Source organism: Strigops habroptila, chromosome 12 (genome assembly GCF_004027225.2).
Source record: "Strigops habroptila isolate Jane chromosome 12, bStrHab1.2.pri, whole genome shotgun sequence".
Classification (NCBI taxonomy): Eukaryota; Metazoa; Chordata; class Aves; order Psittaciformes; family Psittacidae; genus Strigops; species Strigops habroptila.
Window position 1 is genome coordinate 8609951 of NC_044288.2, and position 18564 is coordinate 8628514.

The following is an 18564-nucleotide window of genomic DNA, read 5'->3' on the forward strand; positions in this document are numbered from 1 at the left end:
AAATGTGAAATGTTTTATCTAACACTGTTTTTTTACTTGGTTTTTTTAGCCAGAGCCACCACCAACAAACAAGTGGCAACTGGATAACTGGTTGAACAAAGTTAATTCACATAAAGTATCACCAGCTTCTTCCGTGGACAGCAATATTCCATCTTCCCAAGGCTATAAAAAGGAGGGACGGGATCAGGGCACAGGGAGCGGATACACTGATCAAAGTGGATCCAAGGATTCCATTTCCTCTACACCAGGGCGAGATTCCAAACCCACCCAAAAGGGCTCGGAGGGCAGTCGTGGCAGGCAGAAATCGCCTGCCCAGAGTGACAGCTCCACACAGAGGAGGACTGTAGGTAAAAAGCAGCCCAAAAAAGCAGAAAAGACATCTGTTGAAGAGCCTAGAGGAGGTCTTAAAATAGAAAGTGAAACCCCAGTAGACATGGCAACAAATATACCTTCCAACAGGCATAAGGCAGCCACAAAAGGCTCCAGAAAACCCAATATAAAGAAAGAGCCCAAATCTTCCCCTCGGCCTACAACAGAGAAAAAGAAATACAAGGCTTCAAGCAAATCTGCCCAGAAATCCAGGGAATTCATAGAAACAGATACCTCATCCTCTGATTCAGATGAAAATGAGAGCCTGCCTCCTTCCTCACAAACACCCAAATACTCTGAGAGCAATAGGACTCCTGTTAAATCTTCCATGGAGGAGGATGACAGCTTTTTTCGGCAAAGAATGTTCTCTCCTATGGAAGAGAAAGAGCTTCTTTCACCACTCAGTGATCCTGATGAAAGGTACCCCCTCATTGTGAAGATTGACCTGAGCCTCTTATCAAGAATACCAGGGAAGCCTTACAAGGATGCTGACGCACCCAAAGTGGAAAAGAAAACCGTGCCAGAGAAGCACACGAGAGAATCCCAGAAGCAGCCGTCTGACAAGAGTTCTACAAAAGGCAAAAGGAAACACAAGCAGGTGATGATTTTGTAGAGAGAGATTTGCCTGTTGCCTCAGCCCCTTAGGGGATTGCTACTGGTGTCACACGTGTAGCCTAGCGATGCAGTTCATACCTCACTGTGGTGACTGAGCAGTGCAGGAGGTGATTTTGTCTGTGTTGTGTAGAACACATGGATCATCCCTGTGCTGTTAGAGACTACTGGGATTTTCTTTTGGAGTGAAAGGGAGAAGGGAGAAGGTTGTACTTGCAGCTGGAGCTCATGGAGGTGGCACAGCTTCTGTACCTGTGAGTGCTGCATCCTGCCCTCTCATGCCTCCACTTGATCTGGCACAGCCCCCGTTGCACTGCAGGCCACCTCAGGCAACTGATCCAATGGAAAATTCACCTGGCCAAGAAAAAGGTAGTTCTCCACTGGATCAGCTCCTCGAGGCAGTGAATCATGCAACTGCATAGTGCCAGGACAAGGGATGGGGCAGAAATGGGCCTGAGGCATGGCAGCAGCAGAAGCAGTGAGCTCAGGGGTGCTGCTCTACTGGGAGCAGAGGGATCTCTCCATGATGATCTTTAATTTTTTCCAAAAAAGCATTTAGTCTTTTCACCTATAAATAAAAAGCAGGGATGCCTGAGGGCAGTAAAGTGGACAGGAGTCGATGGGGAGCTGAATAGAAGTGATGCTCTTAGGGGGGAATGGTAAGGAAGTGGCAGTGTAATCTTAAACTGCTTTTAGAAACCTCAGAACATGGACAGTCTGTAAAGAGCAGACCTGTCAGATGGACTCAGTGATCCAATAAATGTTTACAGATTCCTGGTTTCCATGCAGTCAGCACGGTGGAGCCCTGGCTCAGAGGGTCAGAAATGGGATTTCACTCTGAAAATTTCACTTTGTCAGGGATTTGTCAGGGTTGTAAGACTTGACATCTGGAATTAAAGGATTACATGGTTATGTTCTTCCCTGTGAGGGTGCTGAGGCGCTGGCACAGGGTGCCCAGAGAAGCTGTGGCTGCCCCATCCCTGGCAGTGTTCAAGGCCAGGTTGGACACAGGGGCTTGGAGCAACCTGCTCTAGTGGAAGGTGTCCCTGCCCATGGCAGGGGGTTGGAACTGGAGGAGCTTTAAGCTCCCTTCCAAGCCCAAACATTCCATGATTCCCTAATTCTGTGATACCATTCCGAGAGTCATTTGGCTCTCCAGAGGAGATAGATAATTTCAGTTAAACCAGTTTTCGTACTGAGCAACCTAAGAAAACTTGATCACTTACTGAAATGAGTGTCTTCTAGGAGACCTTTATTCACTGTGTTAATACTTCCAGTATTTCATGGTGATAATATGCTTGTGCTAAAATGAACAACTTGGCTGCTGCTTCTTTTATGCAAGTTGGTAATTCAGAATCCAGACTTTGTTTTCAGTTATGTTCCAGTATTGGGATCTGGTCAAATATTTGACATGGACTAGATGCCGTAGGGCATATCCTTGTCATCTGTACGTATCTTATTTTGTACACTGCAAAACACCTGCTAAATTGAGTCTCTTTATGAAACATTGCCACTCTCAGTGAAGCTCTAAATGTGGACCTTTGCCTGGATGTATTTCTTGTTTGCTTTCCTCAGAACGAGGATGAAAACAGAGCCAGTGAAAGCAAGAAAACAAAACTGGAAGAAAAAGCTCCATCAGGACACAAGACTTCCAGCAGCAGGGAGTGAGTATCTTGGCCATGTTTTCACCATTGAAGGCTCAGGGTGATCAAGGAGAAGATGGGTGCCTGTCTTCTCCCCTCTTCTCCTTCCCTCCTCTCCCCAAGCGTTTCCACATTCTGAATCAGTTGGTAACATTTCATTGTTTCTTACCATTCAGACAGAATTACTTCAGAGTTTCTCCTAGTAGTTGGTGGAAATTAATTTCCATAACTAAGAACATTGACTAAAGACAATTGTTTTACTTAACAGAAGTGACGTAACCCCTCCCGTGAAGGGTTGGTGTCTTATGGAATCAATGCTTCCTGGTTTTGCTCTAATACACAGCAAGGGTGGTTTTGTTTTAGAAATCAGCTGGTTTTTGCAGATTTCTAGCAAAAACCAGCTTTTTGATCTTGCAAAATCTGTGCTTTTAAATTATCCCAATCTGATAATTCTCCATTTAGCAAGTGTAAACTGCAAATAAATTACTTAACTGGCTTAAATGTGGTTTAACCCCAGCCAGCAACTAAGTACCACACAGCTGCTGGCTCATTGCAATCCCCTGCTGGGATGGGGAGGAGAACTGGGAAGTTTAATAATTGAAATAAAGTAAAATACTAATGACTGTAATGAAAAGGGAGATAACCAAAAGAGAAATAAAACTCAAGGAAAAACAACCAAATGATGCACAATAAAGAGCTCGCCACCCGCTGACTGATGCCCAGCTCGTCCCCGAGCAGTGGTTGGGGTCCTCCCAAACAACTCCCCCCAGTTTCTAGGCTGAGCATGGTGTGGTATGATCTGGAATATCCCTTTGGCCACCTGTCCTGGCTGTGTCCTTTCCCAGCTTCTTGTGCCCGTGGCCTTCTCGCTGCCGGGGCATGAGAAGCTGCAAAGTCCTTGGCTTGGTGTAAACACTACTTAGCAACAACTAAAATATCCGTGTGTTATCAGTGTTATTCCCATATGAAGTCCAAAACACGCCACCCTACTGGCTACTAGGGAGAAAAGCAACTCTCCTGGCTAAAACCAGGACACTGGCATTGTATGGGAAGCTGATGGCATTGAGATTTGCATCCGTGGATTTAGCCTCACAGTTGGTTGAGAGATTAGCTAAGAAAAGCGTGAGTTACACAAAAGCAAAGTAACAGAGAATTAACAAATCAATAATGTTATTTAATCCTCCTTTAGTTGTTTGTTATTTCTGTAAATTCCCATGCTTTGTGTAATAGCTGTTATGCTGTTTATTTCTTGGTCCGTGTTACTCCACAGCAGAAAGTAAGGGTTTTTTCCACTGCCTTTTCAAATTGCCATTTCAAGTGACTGAAAACTGGTATAATTATGTCATGGAAAATATTTCTCTATAGTGAGTAATGGCCAAATTACAAATAATGTGAGAAGCTGCAGCACATCAGATGCTAGAAAGCTTGTTTGCCCATTCTGAATTAAACTGTCTTACTATTTGTTAGGAAACAGATGTAGAATAAGTGGATCCATTTCTGGCTTGATTATGCTTTTTTACCTATTATTTCTGATACTTGTTTGATTGCGAGTGCAGTTAGCTGAAGGACATAGAACTAAATGAAACTGTATGATCTTACAAAGGTAATGGGTAGAAATAATTATTATGGGAAGCCTGGAATAGCCAACGTTAGCCCTCAGCAGTCAAGTAAGAGTGTACTGAAAGGCTGCAGTGAGAAAGCTTTCCAGATGCCTGGGTTCCAGAGAACATTTATCTGGACCATCTTCCATCTGAGCTGTTAGATGACGAGTCGGGAACAGACAGCCTGGCGCTAACGCTGGCATCCATTCCTCACATCCCAAGTGTTCGGGGTGGATTTTTTTTATTAAGAACTCTTGGAGGGGTGTGGTTTTATGGTTAGAACTTGTCTGCTGTGTGTTCAGGTCAGAACAAATGAAATGGGGAAAGCGAGTTCAATTTGGCTTCATAGGAACCTACTCACCGGGATGATTAGTCTCTCTCTTTCCCTCTGTATCTGCTTTGCCAGGTTGAACAATAAAAATGTGCTTTGTTTAAAAAATATTTCATTTTTAAATAATAGATGTATTCAAAATAATAAAGAAAAGGTTTTGTGGTGTTGAGGTTTTGGTTTTGGGGGGTTGGTTGTTTTTATTTTGGGGTTTTTAAAGGAAAGAAACCCCAAAGCTGAATTTGTTCCTTTTGTGCAGGTCCTCAAAGCCAAGTGCTATTAAAGAAAAGGATTTGCTGCCATCTCCTGCTGCCCCAGTCCTGCAGAAAGATGCCAAGCAAGAACATGGCTCCCGGAAGAGGACGGTCAGTCAGTCCTCATCCCTGAAGTCCAGCAGCAACCTTGGCAAGGAGAGCAGTGGTGGCAGTAAAGGCAGCTCGTCTTCCAAACAGAAGAAAACAGAGGGCAAGGGTTCTAGCAGTGCTAAAGAAACCAAGGTAAAGGGCTTATCTGCACATGCCTGTTGCTTTGCATTGCAGTTTGACATGCTCAGTGTGATCTAAACAACAATTTGCAGTTCAAGTTAAATGCAGTTAGTTTTGGATGTGCATTGTGTTGTGTCCTAGTACTTGAGTACCGTGGAAGTCTATAAATTAGAAAACAATCTGGGAGATATTGTGGAATACTAATGCTTATTCCTGCCAAATGTGTTTAATCAACTTCTGATTACTGATGCTGCTTCTGTATTGTTGAATTTGTTAGTAAGAAATATGACCAGAAAGCTGTTTACACAATGGTAAATGAGGTTACTCTTGTCTCAACAGACCAGATAGAGCTTGTCCTGATTTTTAAGGAGAGCAGGAGCTCAGTCCACTCTCAGTGCTAGGGTGGGAAGCTGTAACTCTCATTTCATGACAATGTAGACCACAGGAAGAATATTTTAACTCCAGGTTGGGAATATGCAGCACTATCTGTGGTTGGAGTGGAGAAAACATGGTTATAAAGATGGTGCAGAAAATGGTTTTTAAGAGCTATAGGTTAGGGAGATATTTCAATATGATGGAATTTAAAAATATTACAGGAAAATTATACTTTTAGGTCACTAAATTTAATGTTCTTGTTGATCAGTATATAAATGTGTAGTACTGGACAGAAATTAGCCTGTGAGGACATCTGAGAGCATATTGTTGAATGCCTGTGATGCACAGTTCCTGTTGTATAACCAGTTTTTGAGCCTGGTGTTTGGCTGGGAGGGATTTCACCTTTCTGTGTGATTTCAGTGTTTGCTGCACAAGGACAGTGCTGGTGTGGCTGCCTCCAACTTCTCTGCAGCAAAGCCCCGAGCCTCTGATGGGCTGCAGAAACTCCAGTAGCTGAAGGAGCTACTAAACCTCAGTAGCTGGATTTGCAGTGGGAAAGCTCAGAAGCAGAGTCTAACAATGTTCAGGAAAGATAATTGATTTGGGGAGGAGTGAAGCAGCAAATAGACATTAGCAATGGCAGAAACTTAGTCATTGGGGTGGAGCTCTTGAATATCTGAACTGGGAGACATGCTGTGTTAGTGCAGGTGCCAGCGCGGTGGGATCGGAGGAGCCTGGCAGGGCTGTGCACATCGGTGGCTGCAGAAGGCACTTCCAGGAGCTGCACATAGTGCATTTGCCTCACAGGCTGAGGCTTTGCCCTTTGTTTGTCAGCATAGAAATGTCCTGAAGCCAGCAGTTAATGTGTGAGATGTTTATCATGTTATTCTTCACGTATGCTTAGTCATGCCTTTCTCAAAGTAGTACATGCTCTCCCTGCATTTGCACTGCGTGTTTCGTTGCTGTTTCTGCGTTACAATGGCAGATAGCACATTGCCGTGCCAGTCTGGTGCCTTGCAACTCCAGGATCCTTCTGATAAGCAATAATCTGTTAAGTGTAAGTTATGAAATACGTCTATATAGGTGGCCTTTGGTCATGATAAAAGAGCAGAAAACACGTATGAAGCTGGGGAGCTGTTTTCTACTGTTCAGCAGGTAAAAATGGATTCACTTCTGATTCACAGCGTATTTCTAGTGACCAGTCTTTAGCCTGAAGTGTCATGTTGAGCCATAATTTAGAGGAGCGAGGACAGTGTGTTGTAAAGACAGCTACTTTTCTCCCTAATTATGATGCTTATTCTTCCGAAATACTCTTTTTCCAAGGCAAAGACATTCAGCTGAGTGAATTGTTGATAGAAAGGAGAAATCATAAATAATATTCATCAGCTCTTTGTTAGAGTGGAAAAACAGGACTTGGAAACAGAGACATGGGAGATTCAGGCAGGGATTTCCTGGCCTGGGTGTATCTAGAAAGCCTTGGCTGTGTTCATTCTTCTAATGGAGATGCCCTGGTGTGTTAGAGTGAGGAGCTTGGTTACAGCCCCTGCGCCAACAGTAGGTGAAAGCCTCATGGAAGCTGTGTTACTGTCTGTGGAGAATGGCAGCTGAACCAGCTGCAAAACTGACCTTATCACATATAATGTGATAATGGGCGAAATGTATACAACAGATGCTTTTCTTGAAGGCAGAGAAGATGTAACTTTTCTTTACATTTATTCTTTGGCACCAATTTCCCTTTCAGGAAAAGATTCTGAACAATTCATCCAGCTGCCCTCCTGTGTCTGCTCAGTCTACAGAGAGTTCCAAGTCAAGAAGAGCAAAACTTGTTTTTGATGATAGGTAAGAACAGCAGAAGGTGCCTCTCCCTCCGTGGCGCTGAGTCTCGGAGCGTGGCCAGCTCCCTGTGGAGAAGAGCTGTTGTCTTGCTTCACAAAAGACGTTAGGAACACACTCATACTCTGGGGAGCTGCGTGTTGTTCCTGCAGTGCTGTGCTTGTCTGCCTGCTCCTCGGGCCAGTGCCTTGGCAGACAGCACGGTCCTTGAGGAGGAGCTGTAGCCTGCCCTGGACATTCCTGCCGAGCATAAGAGGACCATGCAGTAGATTTAAATAGCTCAGGGCTGTTCTTGTTCTAAATGCTGATGTGTCCTTTTCACCTTACCAGGACACTGCTGCTACCTGTCTGCTGCTCAGTGGTTTTCTCCTTATAGTTATTCCTTAAAGAAAGAAAAAGGAAGAAGTCAATTTGCTGATTTGAGCTACACTGTCAATCATTTAGGACAAAATCGTTTATGGGGATTTTTCAGTTATTCCAAGACAAAACAGGGATGAGAAATTGAGATAAGATCAAACTTCTTTAAAAAAAGAATTCTGAATGTGTGTTGAAGTATAGGAAGATATAACAAGAGAGCACCCTTCAAGGAATGGCCATTGTGCTTTGGAACGGCAACATGTTAGAACTTTATGGTTTTGACTGAGACATTTTGGGATTTCTTGGGCCTAGAACTATTGGAGCTAATTTTGTAGGTATAGAATATTTTTAACATTAACTATTGCTTTTTAATTCCATCAATTTCATGTAAGTGGACTGTTAAAAACGTTGATTTCAAATATCTTTAATTCTTTGACAAGTAAGATAGTGTGGCTGGGAGAATTGATTTCAAACTTGAATCAACTCATAGGTAATAGGTTAATATGTTGAAATGTGTAATTACGCTTTTATGATTGCATTCTGCTCATCTACTTGTGGAAGTCATTTAGCTTTGATTGCTTTGGGTGGCTAAGCAGAGCAGTTAACACCTGAATACAGCTATTCTATATTGCTATTGTAATTTTTAGCTATCTCACACCCTCAGTCATGCAAGTCCTGGAGGCGCTGGATTAATTTGTCCTCAAGTTTTGTGGGTTTTTTCCTTCCCTGCCCCTGTTGTTGGTCAGGTGTTTGGTTTGCTTGACTGTCAAATGCAATAAATTTAACCAAATCACAGTAGTTATCACAGTAGTTACTGTTTTGAGTTACCTGAAACTAGAGAACTGACTTTAAACTATTTTTAACAATTTAATCATACTGTAACTAACCATACTGGTTACCTGTTTTATCATAGTGTAGCTCCTCTAACTTGAGTTAGACAGAGAAAATAGGAAACTTGACAACATTAAGAAACCTCAGTCATAAAATGCAATGTGATATGGCTGGGGCTGATTCTGTATGTCCTCTGTTGCAGGACTTACTCAGCTGATCATTATTTGCAAGAAGCAAAGAAGCTAAAACATAACGCTGATGCATTGGTAAGTAAATCTCCGATACTCAGCCAGGGTTTGCACGTTACACTGGGGTTTGTTTCCTGCTGTTGCCATTTTGCTGCCCTCCTGTACTGCAGCTCTCTTGTACTTCCTCTCTGGTTTTTGTCCTTAAAAGCTTTTCCCATCTGCTCAGTCTGACAGGTTTGAGAAGGCTGTCTACTACCTAGATGCTGTAGTGTCGTTCATTGAGTGTGGGAATGCATTGGAGAAAAATGCTCAGGAATCCAAGTCCCCGTTCCCTATGTATTCAGAAACTGTGGAATTAATCAAGTAAGCATTGCAAAGCGTATACAAAAGTCAAGTGGGTGGGAAGGAGCTCTGGAAAGCAGAGCTGCTACATTCACTGAAGTTGTTGCCAGCTTTTGAGATCTCATTCTCCAGTATTACTGGATCACTTACCAGTTCGTTCCAGTTGGTGAGGCTTAAAGTGTTTTCATGAAGGTTGAGATGTTTTCTGCTAAGGCTCTTGAAATCACTCTACAAGGCATAACACAAGAAGCAAAACTGTTGCAGTTACTGCCTAGTTGGCATTTCGTTCACGGTCTGAGAGAAGTTTCTGAAATGGTGAAGACAGTTAAAACTAGAAATTCCGAAGTGCACCGGTGTTTGCTGACTGATAAATGATAACTGTCATTTTTATTGTGTTGTTTACTGGATGACTTTGTTTGCAGATACACTATGAAGCTGAAGAATTACTTGGCACCGGATGCTACAGCTGCGGATAAAAGGCTAGCAGTGCTTTGGTACGTGTCTTCTGAACTCAGTACAATGCACTGTCTGAACTTAATGCCCTGATTAATGTCAAGTGTGTTCTCTACATGAAATGCTGTATGACACTGAGTTCTCAGGTGGTTTTGAACCAAATATGAGTTTTCCACTTACACAAAGATTACTGCTGTATATCTGATTACTGTAGACCGGGGCTGAGGGGATGTTGACAACGAAGGCCAAGTCTTTGAACTGTTAAGGGGTAACAGCAGAAAGGACGAGGGTCCATCCTGTGTACTCACCCAGTGATAGGTCAAAATTGGAAGTGACTGTAAAGAATTGGCCACAGCAGGACCAGTTGGAGTCAGGCAGAAAAGGATGGGGAGACCATGGTGGAGTGCATTAGACTCCGTATGGCCTGACAGAAGCAAAAAGTAAATGAAACCTTTGTTTGGGAAATAACTGAGTGTTGTCGTCTAAGCTCCGAACTGGAAACTGATTGTATCAGTAAAATCACTGAAAATTACGGTCTCAGCTTAAGTCACACAGAGCTGGGTTTATTTCCTTGAGAATTTAAAGGGGGCCGTGGATTATTGGTTGAATTAGAAGTTGAGAGGTGTCTTCTCAGAGCTGGCAGAGGAAACTTCAAAAACACAACTGTTAGATTTTTGATATTCACTGAGTTGTGATAAGCTTGGCTTGAACTGTAACTTGTGTTGTGTCTTTGGGCAGCCTGCGGTGCCAATCTCTGCTATACCTAAGGCTTTTCAAACTGAAGAAGGAAAGTGCATTGAAATATTCTAAAACTCTGACTGAACATCTGAAGGTAATTGTGTGTGTATGTTCTTAAAACCTGATCACGTTGAAGCTCTGCATCTCTTCAAATTCCTGAATCCAATTTTCAGACTGTGCACGTGGAATATACCCTGTTTAGAACTGGGCCTTTAAAGTGTATTAAAGTTGAGTAGTTTAAAGCTGGGAAGAGACAGTGTGAGTGCCATAACCCCACTGGTCCCAGCATGGAAGCTCTATTAATAATTTGGTCTAGCTTTTGTCTTCTGTAATAAAGTTAGAAGGCTTCAAGGAGAATTTAAAACGGGTTTTCTTGCTGCAGAAATACAAGCTGAAACTTCACTTGCATGTGTAAGCTGAAAGGAATTCAGGATCTAGGGCTATATTACATGTGCTGCAGCAAACACTGGCGCTGGAGCCAACTTCCAATTCAAACCCAAATTGTTCTTTCTTGGTTGTGGTGCTTGCAGTGGGATGTTTGATATTTTTTTCAGTTATCCCCCACCATGAATTTACCTGAATTCAGGGAAAGGAGATGAAGAGACACATCCTCTGAGTGCATTTATTTGAATCGAGATGTTGCAGATGAGAAAAACCGTTACGATACTTCTGTAGTGTTACTCAGTCCTTAATCTAGGCTGTGCTTTCCCGAAGGAGCACTTGGGGATAGGTGACTCATGTCACTGGGTTTCTCTGAAGCTCCCAGCTGAGAGGAAACAGGATTGTCTCGTGCCTGACTTCTCAGAGTTTTTGAGACATCTTTAATTGTCCAATGCCAGAAATAACAGATTTCTTCCTATTAATGGGCTGAAAAAGGCAAGATGTTCTCTAATGGATAGAGCAGAGGACTACTCCAGTCCTATGTGTGTTTAGTGGCCTTTGTGTTGCTAAAATAATCCCTTAATTTATGTCTTAGTCATCAGTAAAAGAGGATATTTTCCCAAATGTTAATTCACTGTGACATTTAGAATGTGGTTATTGCTTAATAGAACAAAAATTAATTTGGCCGAAAATAGCCATTTAAACAGCCAGATAAAGTGTAGCTGGTGAAAGTATGAACATGAATCAGGTGACAAATCTCTTTTTCCCCAAACAGAATTCCTACAATAATTCTCAAGCACCGTCACCTGGTATGGGAAGGTGAGTAGTCAAAGCTGTTCCCTGTGCTTCTCAACCTATAGCTAGTTTTCTACATAACTGTGCCTGAGGTGCTCAGGGAGTGGCTTTTCACTCTTTAAGGTGTTGGGTGATGGTTCTGAGAGTGTAGATTTTGATTCAGTAGTTTGTGTGATGAAAGGCTTGGAAGGCGTAAGGGTCAGTGTGTCACTACCACACAAGTCACTTATCTCAGTGAGTTTTGTTGGTTTATTTAATGCTTTTCCCCTCAAAACAATGGTTTTGTTAATGCTGCAAGCCCAGACTGTTACAAGAACTTTCAGGGTTGTCTGTTCCATAGTACAGCAGTTTACTTCTATTCTTTTAAACCCAATGCTGGACCTGTGATCATTACTCTGTGAGTTGTGGGAGGGCATTTCAGACTTGCATCGTGTTATCTGAAGGTGTAACACTATGGCCAAATAGTGACCATGTAGTTGTAATGTTGTCATTATTATTCTTTAGGGTTCAGTTTATTTAAACAATGAATTCGAGATTTGATTGAATGAAGGACGATGAGGTTTGGTAATTAGGTTTTGGCTGTGAAGTTAACACACAGGAGCTGGAGGATCCTCAGCAGTTGTTCCCAGCTCATGCATTTCATGTGTTGTAGGGCACATCCTGACCTCTTGATGTGCAAGGTGGGAACGCTTTAGCATCTCACACCCCGAGATATGGGAAGAGAGCTCTTAGAGGGCATCTCACAGCATGATGTGCCCAAAGTACATATGTGTATATATGCGTTTTACAATTGAACGTTTCCTTTGGACAAGCAGCAAGCCCGTGGGTATGCCATCTCCAGTCTCTCCAAAGCTGTCTCCAGGGAATTCAGGAAATTACTCTTCCGGGGCAGCCAACCCTTCAGGAAGCGGGTCCTCCGTGACGATCCCTCAGAGGATCCATCAGATGGCTGCCAGCTACGTCCAGGTTACATCCAACTTCCTCTATGCCACTGAAATTTGGGACCAAGCCGAACAGCTGTCTAAAGAACAGAAAGGTAAGAGCTGACCTGGGAGGGTTGTGACACCAGATGTACCAGAGTGTGCTCATAGGCTTTAAAGTGGGGCGTTGCAGTTAGAGGTGTGCAGGATGCTGAACCAGGTCCTCCGCAGAGGTGAGGTGGAAGGTTGTGCCTTCGGTTGCAGTGAAGGTTGTGCAGTGGTGGTGTGTCAGTTTAAGCCATTGAAGATGGGGGTTTGGGTGTAATATTTCCCATATAAAAATACATGCATGGCTTTAACTTGTGTTTCTGTTCTTCCAGAGTTCTTTGCTGAACTGGATAAAGTTATGGGCCCTCTGGTTTTTAACTCGAGCATCATGACAGACCTAGTGCGTTACACCCGTCAGGGATTACACTGGTTGCGCCTGGATGCCAAGTGATATTTGGAACTGAAGGAATGGAAAATCAAACACATTTTTCTCGCTGCCTCTGATTTATCTCCACAACACTGTGTCATGTCAATAAGGAAGACTGCCATAACACATTGCTTAGTTGACACTAAGAGCAAGGAATGCTTTCACACGTCTCCCATCCTCATTTGTGTTTTGTGTTTTAACCCCAAATCATCTGGTTATTGGACTGCTTCAGTATTCCCGGTCTAAGTTATTTAAGTATTTTAAAATTTGCTACATAGAAAGGAGTAGTTTTGCTGATCTGTCATGGGCAGATCATTGGAATTCCAGTCATAATCCAGGAAGAGTCCGTTTAAATCCTATTTATTTTAATTTTTTAATTTTAATTTTGAACAGCCCGGTTTTGGGGCAGTTTTTAGCTATTCCCTAAATTTACCCTTTCGAGTACTTAGCAGAAATTAAACATAGACACTTTATTTAAGTACTTTGTGAGCTTTGTTACTCTGTAATGTCTTGTGGTGGTAGAGCCTGTAAAAGGAAGTAGGGTTGATAGGTTCTAACGTGTAGGGACACCATACTTTCCATGCCTAATGCCTATGAGTCAACTAATAAATGACAACTACAGATTTATTATTGCAGAATTTGTACTAAATAGAAAAGTTCCAGATATTCTTCTACGTATTAAGATACTTCATTTAAATGAATTATAAAGAAATTTATATGGAAAAGTATTTAGCTGGATCTGACTTGGATGGTTTTCCAGGCAGTTTCCAAACATGGATTAACACTATAACAATCACAAAACATTACAGTGATTTGCATTTAATGTGAGATCAAAGTAATGGTGTAGGAATGAGCTTCAGCCCGGCAGGTGCGATGCAGACAGGAAAGGTTTCTGAAAAGGACAATCTTGTGCTTTTTTGCATCTCTTCATTTGAAATACCTTTTGTTTCCGTGCTTGTCGTTTCCTGACGCCTCCAGAATTGGTGAACTTTGTGGTGAACAAACCCCACAGCAGTTAAATTCCTACCAGAACTGTCATTTGCATCTTTTCCATTGACTGAGAAACCAGGAATCTTTAGAAACCGAGGTCCATTTTTTCCTTTTAGGGTCTGATAGGTGATGGACACTACAGGATGACAGTGCAAGAGCTGTCGTGGGGTGGGAGCACACCTGCTATTACAGGGAGAGTGACTGTTGTGATGCAGAATGGATTTAAAGCTTGTATTTACCCCGTGTTGATGAAGGTCCCATTAATGTTTGATGGAGCATAATACTCACTTGCGAGGGAGCGACTTGGTGCAACAGAAGTGGTTGATGGAGTTGCAGTTGCCTGCTCTCAAAAAGTGTAAACCAAAGTACCTTTCCACGTGAGGTGCTTGTCTGAGTTAAAGGTTTAAACTGCTACTGCTTTCAGTAATGCTTAGTGCCCCTACCATGTCTGGTGTGCCTTATGCCTTACTTTTAGATGAAGATTTTATGAACTGTTTACAAGATGTTTTACAGCAGGACCAGGTATATACTGTATGCAGTGGTCTTCTGCAGTACTCTGGTAAAATTCCATTTCCTTTCTAAAAGTCCTAGTGTCTGTCACACAAACTGACTTCTCATTGCGGTGGTCTCCTTCTGAAGAGTCAAACTCTGAATCCTTTGGAGTGAGATTGTGGAATGCTGCTTTGTTTTCTCTCCCACTTAACCTTTTCTTCCATACCAGATATGAACGTGCATGTTCAGGAAAATGATTGCACTAAATTTTGTGTGTAGTTGTAGCTAAGTGCCAAACTCACGGCAACCTCGCGAGAAGGAATAGAATTCTACGCTCTCAGTACTGCAGTATGTCCTATGGGCTTTAAGAGTTTAGAAGTTTTGCAATTAGTAACCTACTAAAAGGTAGCTGCATATTCGTAGAGCTTCCTTTGCGTTCCAGCGTGTTTTGTACTTCCAGAAAAGCTTTGCTACATACGAGTGGATGGATACATGGGCAACAGACCTGTGACTCTTCCCATGACAGCTGAATTTCCTCTTCAGGTCTGTTGGAACATCCTTTTCCTTGAATCACTGTGCAAGGTCACATTTCTGTTAGCGTTTGCTGTTTGAGACAGAATCTGTACCCTCAGACTCCACATCTTGGCTAATGGGACACTGTCAACTCTTTTTCCTTTAATACTCTAAAGTGCCTAGCACACTTTTGACGCTATATAAAAGATACCTTCATAGAAGTTGCATTCACCGTTTCTTTTTTGTGTAGTGCTGCACTAGCCGGCATGGCTGCGTTCTGGCTTGCTCCGTTGTGCACAGGTACCGTTCCTGTTAGCAGGAATGGGCTCATCTCTGGGAATTATTTTTCTTTTCCTTTACTAGAGTCCCACAAATACCTTTTGGTGTCACGTTAAATTGGTCTCCTAAAAATGTATCGCTTATCCCTAGATCAGTGGATCTTAATGGTCTTTGAACAACCACAAGACTTTATCATAGGAATCAACCAGGTTGGAAAAGACCTTTAAGACCATCAAGTCCAACCGTTCCCCAGCACTGCCAAGGCCATCACTAAACCATGTAACTAAGAGCCTCGTTTACATGGTTTGTGGACACTTCCAGGGACGGTGACTCCAGCACTGCCCTGGGCATCCTGTTCCAATACCTGAGCACCCTTTGGGGAAGGAATTGTTCCTCATCTCCAGCTAAACCTTCCCTGGCGCAGCTTGAGGCTGTTTCCTCTTGTTCTGTCACTTTTTACTTGGGAGAAGAGACCAGCCCTTACACATCATGTCAAAATGTGGACCTGCCTGGTTGAACGTGTCCCACCTGAACAGCGGACCTCAGGGTGGAATACCCCTGGAGCGCTGTCCCAGGCCGCCTGCCATACACGAGATACTGGTGGCCTCATGAATCGAAAAGAAATGCCTTATGCATCTGTGGCTAGTTCAAACGGATAAACTTCCCCATTCCAAAAGCACACCTTATTTTGGGATGTACTGTTGTTTCCGAGAGAAAAGTGATGTACTTTGTCAGATTCTGTAGCTAAGTGCTCAGTAGGCTTCCATCCCTCTGTCCAAGTGCAGGCGATGGGTCTCGCCCTGTTCTTCCATAGTGGTGACACACGTCACTGGGGTACCAATACACGTCGCACTAGTGACAAACGAGGGAATCCTGAGCTCCTGCCTTCCTTCCCAGGTGATCCCCCAGACAGCTGTCTGTTCAATACATATCAATGCTGTGATTTTAATTCCCTCGCTGACTGTGGTCCTAGTTGGTGAATCTTAATAATGGCTTACTCAGACTAGGCTTGCTCAGCTATCAGTGCTGTCTGAATCCGCTGTCAGACTTGCAGGGTCCTGGGTGATAAGGTGCAACCATCAATAATTTTAAACATTCAGGACACCAGAGAGAAACAGCCCGAGACTTTTCTTTTGATTTGAAACTATTAGCCATAAAGCAGAGCATCTGGGTGGCTCTTCTTGGCTTTCGATGGCAGTATGCAATTTGTATTGTATGTGTCTTTTAATATATATGTATATATATATGAACTCAGTCTGTCCAAAGTATATGTTATACTTGTTTTTAGATTATGGTGCAACTGACTATATTGATATATTATTTATTGAGTGCTGAATCACCATCTTATTGGTGATAAATATTGCATATTATACAGGAGTGCAATGTATATTCCTTTAGATTGCTGAGGCTTGATTGCTGTGATCACAAAAAGATGCCCTCAACTGTATTTATGAACGGCCCCAACACACCGAGTCAGTACTTCATAGGAATAATGTAGCACTTGCCTGGGGCAAGTAAAACTAACGCCATAGGCACATCAGGAGGTGGTTTGCCAAAATGGCAAGCTGCTGGAGGAAGAGAGACTACCTTTGCTGTATTTAATAGTTTACCTAACAGGTATTCGCTGTCACTGCAGTGTTTGTATTAAGGGATTGAAAGGGCCTGAGCAAGTCAAGTTTGAATTACCCATTGGGGAGTCAGCAGCTTCCAAATTCTGACATTTCTGACAAATACTGTGGTCGGGGTTTCAGTTTCTCTGTCTGATGAATCAGTGTTATGGAAAACCCTGTGTTTCCAAGCAACAAAGCGAATGCTAGACATCTGTGAGAGTAGCCAAAGCTTTTGCTAGCCAACTCAGACAAATCCAGAGCTGTTCCAGGAGACAAATCCCCTAAATAGGAAAGTTAAACTCAGTCAATTGGGGAATCATGATCTATGTCCAGTTCCGTTACTTTGCAAGGAATTGGGCTCTGCTGCCGGGGTGCTGTTTCTTAGAATCATAGGATAGTTTGGCCTAGAAGGGACCTTCACAGGTCTTCTAGTCCAACCCCCCTGCAATGAGCAGGGACATCTTCCACTAGATCAGGTTGCGCAGAACCACATCCAGCCTGGCCTGGAGCGTCTCCAGGGATGGCTTTTGGAAGCGAGCGGTGGTGCTGGGTGGGAGGTGAGGGCTGGTTGTGCCATCAGGATGTTGTGGTCTCGGTGGGAGCCCGGTGGAGCAGCAGCTCTGCCCTGGGCGAGGGCAGCCTCGGGCAGCCTCAGCTCTGCTCCTGGCCGGTGCTCGGAGGGGTTGGAAATGCGGTGGCGCAGTGTGGAGTTCCCATAGGATGTCTTATGTGAATGCTTCACTTGGTTTAATTCCATCTGGAAGCTTAAAGTAAAGCGTTTCCGTTCCTGGTGGAGCCAATACAGGCAGACTGGGACACGGCATTCCTGTCTCCAGTTTTTATATGCAAGCCCGATGGCTGGTGCCGCGTTCCCCTGGGCTGCGCTGGCATCCCGCACCCCAGAACTCAACTCTAAGGACCAGGCATGACTTTTGCAAGCACAGTTCCTGACATTTGTATCTGGTCCCCCCCTTTTAAAATTGTTTTAAGAAATTTTGTATATGGAGGATAAAGTGCTTATATATTTATTAAAACAAATCCTTTATCTTATTTGAAATTATTATTTGGTGAAGAAGGGTTTTTCTTTTGGGGGAGGGCTCGCGGGTGGGGGAAGGTAACTTTGAACCTGTCACTTATAAATGAAGCCCTTATTAACCACTCAGAAAGGTACTGTTAGTAACTAATGGGATGTCTCTGTTTTATGCTTTGTACATGACGAGTCCATGTGTTACATTTTGTTTTCTATCAGAGTATTTAGGCATCTGTCTTCAACCAAAACCTAAAAGAAAAAAAAACAGACTGTGATTTTATTTGTTGCAATACATTTGAAATTTCAAAGGGTACTTTGGGGCTCAAAATTAGGATTTCTAAGTCAGTATGTGCATTTCACGTAATAAAGCTGTTAATGGTGAGCAAAGTATTATATACTAACTAGATTTTTTCCACATCTGTATAGTATATTCTATGTATTTTGTGGTATTGAGATTATAGAAAGTTTAGTGTCTGAAACATGCGTTTAATGTGTATTTTTAAACAAATTTATGGCAATTAAAATATTTGGAGAAAAGGGTATCACATTTCAATTTGTAAAGATCTTTTTAACTACTGTGTCATTAAAATGCTTTGTACAATGCAAAACTGTAACTGGAGAAACTAAGTTTAATAAATATCAAATAGATTTTCTGTATTAAACTTCAAAACCGCTGTGCCCGTGTCTGTTGTGTGGGTCTCCTCCTCCCTGGTGCTGTGCTTAAGCAGAGGTTTCTGATCCTAGTTTTTTGATCTATGTATAGCAAAAGGAAAACAGCATTCAGTGTTTGTGTCCTGCCCTGATTGATGCTGGTCTAATCAAAGGTGGTTTTGTTTCTTTCAGCCCTGCAAGTTAACGTGTGACAGATCAAAACCGGATTTTGATTCATTTATTTTAAAACAGGAGCTACTCCAGTGGCAAAAG

General features: G+C 42.8%; 1 protein-coding gene across 6 annotated transcripts in view; it reads left to right on the forward strand.

Annotated features, from left to right (window-relative positions):
* The window catches only part of AFF4 (AF4/FMR2 family member 4), a 52510-nt gene extending 34200 nt beyond the window's left edge, over positions 1 to 18310 (forward strand). For all 6 annotated transcript variants that reach the window (XM_030504497.1, XM_030504494.1, XM_030504498.1 and 3 more), the window contains 11 exons: positions 50 to 967; positions 2557 to 2645; positions 4813 to 5050; positions 7155 to 7252; positions 8637 to 8700; positions 8849 to 8985; positions 9387 to 9458; positions 10156 to 10249; positions 11312 to 11355; positions 12147 to 12367; positions 12632 to 18310. In XM_030504497.1, coding sequence (XP_030360357.1) covers positions 50 to 967; positions 2557 to 2645; positions 4813 to 5050; positions 7155 to 7252; positions 8637 to 8700; positions 8849 to 8985; positions 9387 to 9458; positions 10156 to 10249; positions 11312 to 11355; positions 12147 to 12367; positions 12632 to 12750 — 2094 coding nt within the window. In that variant the 3' untranslated portion in view covers positions 12751 to 18310. The remainder of the gene's footprint in view (positions 1 to 49; positions 968 to 2556; positions 2646 to 4812; positions 5051 to 7154; positions 7253 to 8636; positions 8701 to 8848; positions 8986 to 9386; positions 9459 to 10155; positions 10250 to 11311; positions 11356 to 12146; positions 12368 to 12631) is intronic.
* The last annotated feature ends 254 nt before the right edge of the window (positions 18311 to 18564 follow it).